The sequence below is a fragment of the Toxorhynchites rutilus genome, chromosome 3 (genome assembly GCF_029784135.1).
Source record: "Toxorhynchites rutilus septentrionalis strain SRP chromosome 3, ASM2978413v1, whole genome shotgun sequence".
In the NCBI taxonomy this organism is placed as follows: domain Eukaryota; kingdom Metazoa; phylum Arthropoda; class Insecta; order Diptera; family Culicidae; genus Toxorhynchites; species Toxorhynchites rutilus.
This window is the reverse complement of record NC_073746.1, coordinates 198,230,256-198,240,718: the sequence shown is the minus strand read 5'-3', so window position 1 is coordinate 198,240,718 and position 10,463 is coordinate 198,230,256. Positions and strand designations below refer to the sequence as shown.

Below are 10,463 nucleotides of genomic sequence, written 5' to 3'. Positions count from 1 at the left end.
CGCAATCCAACAAAACTCAAACGCAACAATGAAGAAGCTGCAAGCGAAGTTCCCTGAAGTGTTCCAACCAATCCTCGGATGCTGCACCAAAGCTAAGGTAACGCTCTACCCGAAGCCAAATGCACGACCTGTGTACTGCCCCAAGCGACCGGTTGCCTACGCTGCCCTTCCGAAGGTTGATGCTGAGCTGCAGAGACTTCAAGACAACGGCATCATCTCTCGTAAGACGCCAGCTCATCTATTTCTAGGTCGACCGCTACGAACGACACTGGATCTGCTGAAGTCGTGTCCTCCAAGTCCAACGCTGGTCAACGAAAAGCAAAATTCCTAGTTCAACAGACGACACGGTGCGATGAAACAAACCTTTGATGCTAAAGAAATGGTCTTTGCCCAGGTTCATTGTCGTAACACAACAGAATGGGTTCCAGGTCAAATCATGGAGCGCAAGAGTAAAGTAAACTACACCGTGTTGCTCGAGAACGGACGACTCATTCGAGCACACACAAACCAACTTCGACAACGATATGGAAGCGATGCCGATGCTGATTCTACACCTCAAAATCAACTTCCTTTGGAACTGCTGATCGATGAATTCAATCTTCAAGATATGAAACCTCCGGATCCAGTAGTTCCTCCAAAGAAGATTGCAGAGCAGAGCAGTTGTATGGATGAATCGATCTAATTTCGACCGTGGATCGATCTTTTATTTTTTTTCGATTGATTTTTAATTTATTTTTTCCACTATCTATGCTGTGAAAAGTGAGAGAGAATAGTGAAAAGTGTGAGAAGAAAAAATTGCCATAGAAGAAAACTGCGTTTGTTCTCATGTTACGAGATAAAGTTTTTCTTAAACAAAGAGATTAGAAGAAAATCCACTGGGATTATTACTGCAGTGTGTTAAAGAATTAAACCTTCACAGCTTCAAACGAAGAAAACGCAATCGTTGCAGTCAATAATGTTTTCCGGATTAACGAATCAAGTTAGCTCGTGGATTGGAGCAGCAAAAGGCGAGCCACAGGATGAGGAGGTGCCAACTCCCCCAAATTCTGCAGCAACAGCGATGACTACAGCTCCAGCCACAGTCGGTACCACAGAAGCCCCAGCGGCATCCGCGGCGGCAGATGAAGGTGATAAAAGCCCAACAAAAACTGGCGTTTTCTCAGGCGTTTCTTCTAAGGTGACAGGTTGGCTCGGGAATGCATCCATCCCCTCAATGCCAGCGATGCCATCCATGCCAACGGTTTCAATGCCAGCGATGCCCGCAATGCCTTCCATGCCCTCGATACCCGGTCTGCGAAAGGCCAACACAACGGACGAGAACGGAGGCATTGCAAACGAGGGCCTAATCACATCGCCAGAAAACACGAATCAAGCCGTTGCCGGATCGACGGACGCAGCCGACGAGGAAGACCGGTCCAGGTATATTAGTGCTACCGGAGGGGCAGATTCACGTCCTGCAACAGGGCCAGGAACACCAACGGAGGAAAACGCCGGTCAAATTGGACAAGTTACTCACAAAGTCACAGCTGGAGCAAAATCGATCGGATCGTTCCTGTATTCTTCGTTCAATAAGGCTGGCGATAAGATTAAACACTTGAAGGATAACACAATTCTCGGTGAATTCAACAAAGAGCAAGAAGCATTTATCAAGAATCAGCAGGGAGCTGGCGGCCCCAGCGTTTGTCCCTGGGTAAAGGGTGTGTCACATCAAATTGCATCACGGAAAAAACGCTGTAGAAATTCGCTCAGTAGACCGATCCTTTTGAAAATTTTAGACAGTAAAATAAAAACTATTAAACAACTTTTGGCATTTTCTTTTTATTCATACTTCGAGCCCAAGCCCGTATGCTCGCACCTTCCTCTTTACCCCGTCTATAAGGTTCTGTACAACGTCAGGTTGTAGTTTTTTTTGAACAGAAATCCATTTACTCTTGAAGTCCGCCCCCGATTTCACAACTTTTGGGTTCTTCCGGAGGGCCTGCTTCATAATCGCCCAATATTTCTCTATTGGGCGAAGCTCCGGCGCGTTGGGCGGGTTCATTTCCTTTGGCACGAGGGTGACCCCGTTGGCTTCGTACCACTCCAACACGTCCTTTGAATAGTGGCACGAAGTGAGATCCGGCCAGAAGATGGTCGGGCCCTCGTGCTGCTTCAATAGTTGTAGTAAGCGCTTCTGTAGGCACTCGTTAAGGTAAACCTGCCCGTTTACCGTGCCGGTCATCACGAAGGGGGCGCTCCGCTTTCCGCAAGAGCAGATCGCTTGCCACACCATGTACTTTTTGGCAAACTTGGATAGTTTCTGCTTGCGAATCTCCTCCGGAACGCTGAATTTGTCCTCTGCGGAGAAGAACAACAGCTGACGCAGCAGCTGCAGCTGACGAAAGTCCGCTTTGACGTAGGTTTCGTCGTCCATTACCAGGTAATGCGGCTTCGTCAGCATTTCGGTGTACAGCTTCCGGGCTCGCGTCTTCCCCACCATGTTTTGCCTTTCGTCGCGGTTAGGAGCCTTCTGAACCTTGTATGTACGCAGACCCTCCCGCTGCTTGGTCCGCTGGACGAATGAACTTGACAAATTCAGCTTATTGGCGACATCCCGGACCGAACTTCTCGGATCACGTCTAAACTGCTTAACTACGCGCTTGTGATCTTTTTCACTGACGGAGCATCCATTTTTGCCGTTCTTCACCTTCCGGTCGATGGTTAGGTTCTCGAAGTATCGTTTTAGTACTCTGCTGACCGTGGATTGGACGATTCCCAGCATCTTACCGATGTCCCGATGTGACAACTCCGGATTCTCGAAATGAGTGTACAGGATTAATTCACGACGCTTTTTTTCGTTCGACGACATTTTTCCAAATTTACGAAAAATTGACAGTAAAGCATGGCCAACGTGAGCTATACACTCTTATCTGATTGATTATAAGCGAAAGCTGAAGATATAATTCCTAAAAATTAAATTTCTACAGCGTTTTTCCCTTGATGCAATTTGATGTGACACACCCTTTAGGCCATTCAAATGAAGCTAAAATCAAAGAGGAAATCCTCAGTCTATCGGCGGATCGCCGAAACTATGTTCGACCACCACCAGCCGGGGTTGAGTTTGAGTTCGATTACGACCAATCATATCCAGTTTCGTTAGCCATCATGAATGAAGACAAAGAATTAGAAAAAATGCGATTTGAATTGGTACCTAAAATTATTACGGAGGAGAACTTCTGGCGCAATTACTTCTACCGCGTCTCTCTGATATGCCAAGCTGGAGATCTAGGCACTCTAGGTGATAACAACGAGTTCGTCAAACGAGGTACCAGTGAAGATCCAGAGGAACCACCAGCAAGTCTCAAGAAGGGTGATAAACCTGTAGCCTGTGCGATGAGCAATGCAAACCACAAACTGCCCGTTGCCACTAACCGATCAGAGTTTGTATCGGATTCGTTTAAGGCGACCGAAGAAGAGTTAGAAGAAGTTCGAGCTGATATGAAAAAACTTGGTATTGATACTCTTGTTAAACAGGCGAACGAAAGCATCAGAAATGTTACCGGCAAAAGTGGTAACATTGCAGATACGGTTAATTTTTGATTGTAACGAGAGAGAGAGAGAGAGAGAGAGAGAGAGAGAGAGAGGCCGTGGAGCTGCCGGCCTAGAATAGCACTTCGGGTCGAGGTCCCCGTCCCTGTCGTAGAAGGCGACTAATCGGGTGACAACGCGAGTAAGGACGCGGTAAAGCCTATGGAGAATGCACGGGGGAAATACCGTGTACAGGAGCAGCGAGAGGAGTGCCGAGCACATCAGGATCGACGCCAGTAAGATCCTGATTACGACACACTGGTATGACATGGAAATGGATATGACATGGAAACGGACAACATGCGACGCTAAAGGCTGACAGTCGTGCTATTCTGCTCCCTGAGTAAGGAAGGGTGACACCTTCTTGAAACGGCGGGTGGGGTAATAGTGCGATTGCCCCCGTCCCGGTAACAACTTGGCTAGTCTTCGGGTACGTTCGATGCTCGTCTAGGCTCAGGCACTAGGTACTAGGCATCAGATGTCACATTCCTGACTTGCGCTGATCCGGCTCTGAACACGGTCCCCATGAAGGACCGTGTCAACCCCTGCATGGCCTCACTGCTTGCATAGATAACCATGGGATCATAAAAAGGCGACTATGTACAACGAGCGGAGATAGCGGCCCGGAGTTGGGACCCAACCAAAATGGAGACAACTAACAAAACCAACGAAGAACGAAGAAACAGTATGATGGATACAGGAGACCAAGCCAACGCGTTTGCTAGTAGTAAAAAGCTGCTGCGATCGCCAATAATGAAACAAGTGGTAACACCAGGTCCTAGTGGCAGTAATGGAGGAATACCCGAGACCCAGCAAAGTCGAGGGATCAATCCCCTGTTCCTGCCAAAGTCCAGCGGTAGTTTAACCCAGGAAGGAGGGTTGACTGGAGAAAGCATTCTGAACACCCAACGTGCATAAAGAGATCAAGACCAGGGTGTCGGGTATAAGATCTCTCTTGGGACGAGCTATGAAGGAGCACGATGGACTCGTCGAAAGGACGAAAACTGCCGAGAAAACACTCGCAAAAGCGTTGCAAAAAGCTGCAGCTGGACAGGTGACGCCAAAGATTCCTCGAAACCGTTCGGAAAAAAGAAAAAAAGATTCACCAGCAGAAGAAGAAATGCTCAAAAAACGCAAGGACGACCACGACAACGACGATCAAGGCGATAGTGCTGCCCAGGGCGACAGCGAAGAGCTGGGTGACAGCGGCGACCAGAGCGGCACCGATAGCAAAAGAAACGACTGAAAAAAAAGAAGAAAGAGGATGAAAAGAAACAGGAGCCAAAGGACAAGAAGCCTAATCCTCGGCGGGCGAGAGGCAAAGGTGATGCACTCATCGTCGAAGCCAAGGGCGACGTATCATATGCTAACCTCTTCAAAAAAATGCAAGAGGACCCTGGCCTCAAGAAACTGGAGGAGAGCGTGGTGAAGTCTAGGCGCACCCAGAATGGCGAAATGCTGTTCGAGCTGAAGAGAGACCCAGAAATCAGGAGCTCTGCATTTAAGGATCTTGTCGAAAGGGCTCTCGGTGACGGAGCGAACGTAAGGGCCTTATCCTCCGAGTCATCGATTGAATGCAGGAACCTCAGTCTGTTCACTACCGAGATGGACCTGCGTCAGAAGTTGGAGGAGGAAAACATCGTGGGCAAAGTTCCGATGAAAATCCGATTAAGAAACGCGTATCGCGGGACGCAGACCGCAACGATTCGTCTCCCAATGGACGCAGCGAACAAGTTGCTGAAGCTAGAGCTTGAGCTTGGGTAGACTGTACAATTCGTAGTTGCTCTCCGTGATTGACCTGAACCAACCAAATTACACAAAGAACACACAGAATGACGCTTGGGACTAGCAAATCATTCTCGTTGTGAAATTTTCGGTGATTCGAGCTTTAAATGGTCAATAACGACGCCGGCCACGTCCTTACAGTCACCAAAGGAAGGGAAGGAATGTTACGACACTCCGTGGCAGTACGGATAACTAGGACATGCCCACGCAGGTGGAAGACAAAAACCTTTGACAAGGATCTTTTCATCGAAGCACTACGCGTGGAGAGCGGCGTATTGAACATGAATGCGGATGAACTGACGGAAACGCTAGCCATAGCATGCGATATAACAATGCCAAGAAAAAGTGACCCCAGGTATAAGCGACCTCCAGCCTACTGGTGGAGTGAGACACTTGGCGTGCTTCGGGCCAACTGCCTCAGCGCCAGAAGACGCTTCCAACGGTCAAGCATAGACACCAGAGAAGAGCGGAGAGTGGAATTTAGAGAGGCTAGATCCACTCTTAAACGGGCGATTAAGCGGAGCAAATCTAATTGCTTCAGGGAGTTATGACGTGGACGTCAATCCATGGGGCAATGCTTACCGAGTGGTGATGGCGAAGCTCAGGGGCCCTACGACACCTTCCGAAACGTGTCCCGAAAAATTAAAAACTATCGTGGAAGGGTTATTTCCGCAGCACGACCCAACGACCTGGCCACCCACGCCATATGGAGAGGATGAGGATAGCATCGAACGCAGAGAGGTGACGAACGACGAGCTAGTTGCAGCTATGAAACGCCTCAAAACAAAGAAAGCGCCTGGCCCAGATGGAATACCCAACGTAGCTTTAAAAGCGGCAGTCCTAGCATTTCCTGATATGTTCACGAATGCTACTTTCCGGATCGATGGAAGGTACAAAAGCTAGTACTACTGCCCAAACCAGGAAAGTCGCCGGGTGATCCAGCATCGTATAGACCCATATGCCTGTTGGACACTCTGGGGAAACTTTTGGAGAGAATCATCCTCAATAGGCTGACGGAATGCACGGAGGGAGTTCGTGGACTGTCTGATAGTCAATTCGGATTTCGGAAAGGGAGATCCACGGTAGATGCCATTCGCATAGTGGTCGAAAGAGCAAACAGAGCATCCAAACAGAAGCTCAGAGGAAATCGATACTGCGCAGTGATAACGATCGACGTTAAGAACGCGTTCAATAGTGCCAGCTGGAAGGCCATCGCGACTGCGCTCCACACGATGAGAGTTCCTGACTACCTGTGTAGAATACTTAGGAGCTACTTCGAGAACCGTGTGCTGGTGTACGAGACAAACACGGGCCAGGCGCAGATTAAAACTACGACTGGAGTTCCGCAGGGCTCTATCCTGGGTCCATCGCTCTGGAACAGTATGTACGATGGCGTACTAAAACTGAATCTGCCCAGAGGTGTGGAGATCATTGGCTTCGCGGATGACATTGTTATTCTCGTGACCGGAGAATCCTTGGAACGGGTCGAAATGCTCGCGACCGAGTCGATAGACATGACATGAAAGATGAACCACAGTGAGATCTGAAGCACCGGAGTACCCCACGAGAGCGGCCGTGACGGAGTGCGCGTTATGTTGGAGGGCACTACCTAATCGGCGCTCCGCTGGGAAGAGAAATCCTGCGAGGGTGACTGTGACGGGGCGCGCGTTACGTTGGAGGGCGCTTCCTAATCGATTCACGTCTCGACAGGTGTGAAATCCCACGAGGGTGGCTGTGACGGGTTGCACGTCAAGTTGGAGGGCAATTCCTAATCGGTACACGTCTCGACGGGTAAGCGGAATCTGGCAAGAAGGATTGACAAATTGCTGGCAATGCCTCATAGTGGATTGTAAAGAAGAATACTGCGAGGACTTCGACGAAGCGAGCGCCTAGGAAGGCGTCACCAAATCGGTGTGTACCTCACGAGAGTTGCTGTGACGGAGTGCGCGTTATGTTGGAGGGCACTACCTAATCGGCGCTCCGTTGGTAAGAGAAATCCTGCGAGGGTGGCTGTGACGGGGCGCGCGTCAAGTTGGAGGGCGCTTCCTAATCGGTGCACGTCTCGACAGGTAAACGGATGCTGTCGCGAAGAACAAAAAAATGCCTGCCTGTCAACGCCTTATCGTGGCCTGGATGGAGGAACACTGCGAACATTTCGAAGGAGCGAGCATCATGGAGGAAGCCATCGACAAACTGGTGCATACCCCACGAGAGTAGCTGTGACGGAGTGCGCGTCATGTTGGAGGGCACTACCTAATCGGCGCTTCGTTGGGAAGAGAAATCCTGCGAGGGTGACTGTGACGGGGCGCGCGTTAAGTTGGAGGGCGCTTCCTAATCGGTGCACGTCTCGACGGGTAAATGGATGCCTGCAAAATGGTCATAAGCGTAGTGGAGAGCAACGAATGGTGAATAAGAACATAGAGAAAAAGGGAAGGATCAACGCTAGTTTGCGTTGAAAACTCGTGAAGTGCATGAGCACAGCCGCCCCCTGAAGTAGTCGCCTAGATGTGGTCCCGGGGGGAATGAGGCTACGAGTAGAGGGCTTGATTTTTGTGGGTGCGATCCCCACTCGACGTCTGGGTTATCCCTTCCCAGATAAGGCTGGAAGAGCGCTCCTCACCTCTATAAAAAATATATATATATATATATATATATATATATATATATATATATACAGGGTTTTCCATTTCGGGCTTCCGAAAGTATACAGCCCTGCGCTGACAACCGTTTGTCATAGCTGTCAACCAAAGCGTCATATCGTTAGTTGAATGTCTGCCATTTTACAATATGGATCGTTTTAGCATCGCACAACGTGTTAATTTTGTTAAACTATACTATAAAAATTATGAAAAACCGGCAAATATTTTTCGAGCATTACGGACGGATTTTCGTCGTCATGGACGGCCTACAGAGCACACAATCGCTAATGTAGTGCGTAAATTCGAACAAACTGGATCCGTAGCGGATATTGTGAAACCTGTGCATCATCGTAATGTGCGTTCGGCCGAAAATATTGCTGCTGTTGCTGCCAGTGTGGAGGATGACCCGGATGACACATCATTGTGGCGAATTTCGCATTTGGACTTACTTTGGACCCACATCCATATAAAGTCCAACTGGTACAAAAATTAGAGCATGGTGACCATGGAATGCGTCGGGCATACGTCGATTGGGTGAACGAACAACAGCAGCAAAATGCTGAATTTTCGCATCAAATTTTCTTCAGCGATGAGGCACATTTCGAGCTCGGTGGCTATGTGAACACCCAAAATTTCCGTATATGGGGCTCAGAAAATCCACACGTGATTGTTGAGAGACCATTGCATCCGCCAAAAGTCACTGTTTGGTGCACATTATGGTCTGGTGGAGTCATCGGGCCGTATTTCTTTGAAAATGAGGACGGCGAGACGGTAACTGTGAATGGTGAGCGCTATGGCCGCATGTTGACCGATGTTTTTTTGCCACAAATTGAAGATATGAATACGGATGACATGTGGTTTCAGCAGGACGGCGCCACGTGCCACACAACACGACCGAACATGACCATATTGCGAACGAAATTTGAGGGATGCATAATTTCGCGTTTTGGTGATGCCAATTGGCCGTCCAGATCTTGCGATTTGAACCCGCTAGACTTTTGACGTAGGACTACGTCTTTCATTTCTTTACCGGGGTGTAAAACCAAAGTTTCGAGAACGGAAGCGTTACGCTGGAGACCGAGATTTTGAGCGTTAATAGCTCTTAAACAACTGAACGAAATGGTATGATAAACACTTCATTTGAAAGATAAAATGTCTACGCGTCATATACTTGTTACTTTTTCATCCAAAAACTTGTTTCAATAGTCTTAAAATTGCTTTCAAAACAGGCTATTGAAATCAAAAATCGGTATATAAGCGAGCGCCGCTCGTAAACCCACTCAGTTATGATTGAACAGCGATTGGAGCATGTTGTCGCTGTTGTTGTTAAGCTAATTTCGTTTATCATGAATGCGCTGATGAACGGTGTCACCAAGAGCTTGTTTGTGCACCTAATGCCAAAAGGGAATCCATCAGGAGGAGAGTGATGCCACGGTTCCGCTTGAAACATCGGAGCAGCCGCCACACAAACACACACACACACACACACGCGCGGAATTCTCGTTGCTATCATCGTTGCTGAAAAATAATCTGCCAGTTCCCCTGGGAATTGAAAAATACATTCATGCGAAATAGTTTATTTTAATGTTTTCTATCCATATAACACTGCAACCAAATACATTTGGTTTTGTAATTTTTCAATCAATCGCAATTAACAGGAAAGCTTCTGAATATTTTTTTCCCCATCAGTGAAAATTTTCGTATTCAATATTGGATGCATAACATGAAAAACGGAAAATGTTTCACATCGCGAAAATCAAGTCATTTTCGAGCGATTATTTGCTTTCTACTCATATAATGCTTCGACCAAATACATTTCGTTTTGGATTTTTTCAATCAAGTGCGATCAACGTAAGACCACGTCTTTCGGCAATTTATTAGAGGTGCAATGAATCTTTAGGAAATCCCGCTCTACGCGCACTGGCTAACAATGTTTACTCAACAATTTCTCAAACTAGAAATGGGTGTTGTGAGAGAGGATTAGCGAACGCGAAAACGACAAACGGGAGAAAGATACGTCTGGAGGTTGAAGGAAATTGGCAGAAAACTTCTTCATTCTATCATTCAAATAATGTGATTCATACCACATCGTTTTGCCAGAAAGAGATTATTAATGCTCAAAGGAGGAATCGAGTCCTCCGAGGAAATTACCCAGCGCAAATTAGAGTCGACTATCGATTGCGGCATTCGTACACAAATAATTTTATAATGCAGTATCACCAAAGTGATTTCTTCGGATATATTCACTACATCATGTCATGTATTTCATATTCTTCATAAGGAAATCCATATCCATGGCACCTATCGGTAACGAATTATTATCGAAACCACGATTTTCGCTAAATGCTCCTTTCAGTTCGACCTGTAAAAAACTTTTCTGTACTCTAATCCATCAAATTGCCACATCGCTATCGACCGGGATCTTCGCATGAAATTCGTCGCTATCAGATATCGACCGAATTGCTGATCCGC

General features: G+C 47.5%; 1 protein-coding gene across 1 annotated transcript; it reads left to right on the top strand.

Annotated features, from left to right (window-relative positions):
- The first annotated feature begins 756 nt into the window (after positions 1–756).
- Positions 757–3,579, top strand: LOC129773810 (synapse-associated protein of 47 kDa-like). Its single transcript, XM_055777463.1, has 2 exons — positions 757–1,697; positions 3,008–3,579. Exons 1-2 carry the CDS (start codon positions 956–958, stop codon positions 3,577–3,579), a joined length of 1,314 nt encoding a protein of 437 aa, XP_055633438.1. The 5' UTR covers positions 757–955.
- Positions 3,580–10,463: the final 6,884 nt, after the last annotated feature.

Excerpts from the sequence above, each read along its gene's own strand:
- LOC129773810 (XM_055777463.1), top strand. The coding sequence starts at position 956 with ATGTTTTCCGGATTAACGAATCAAGTTAGCTCGTGGATTGGAGCAGCA. Across the intron at positions 1,698-3,007 it reads CGTTTGTCCCTGGGTAAAGG|GCCATTCAAATGAAGCTAAA; the intron begins GTGTGTCACATC and ends CACACCCTTTAG.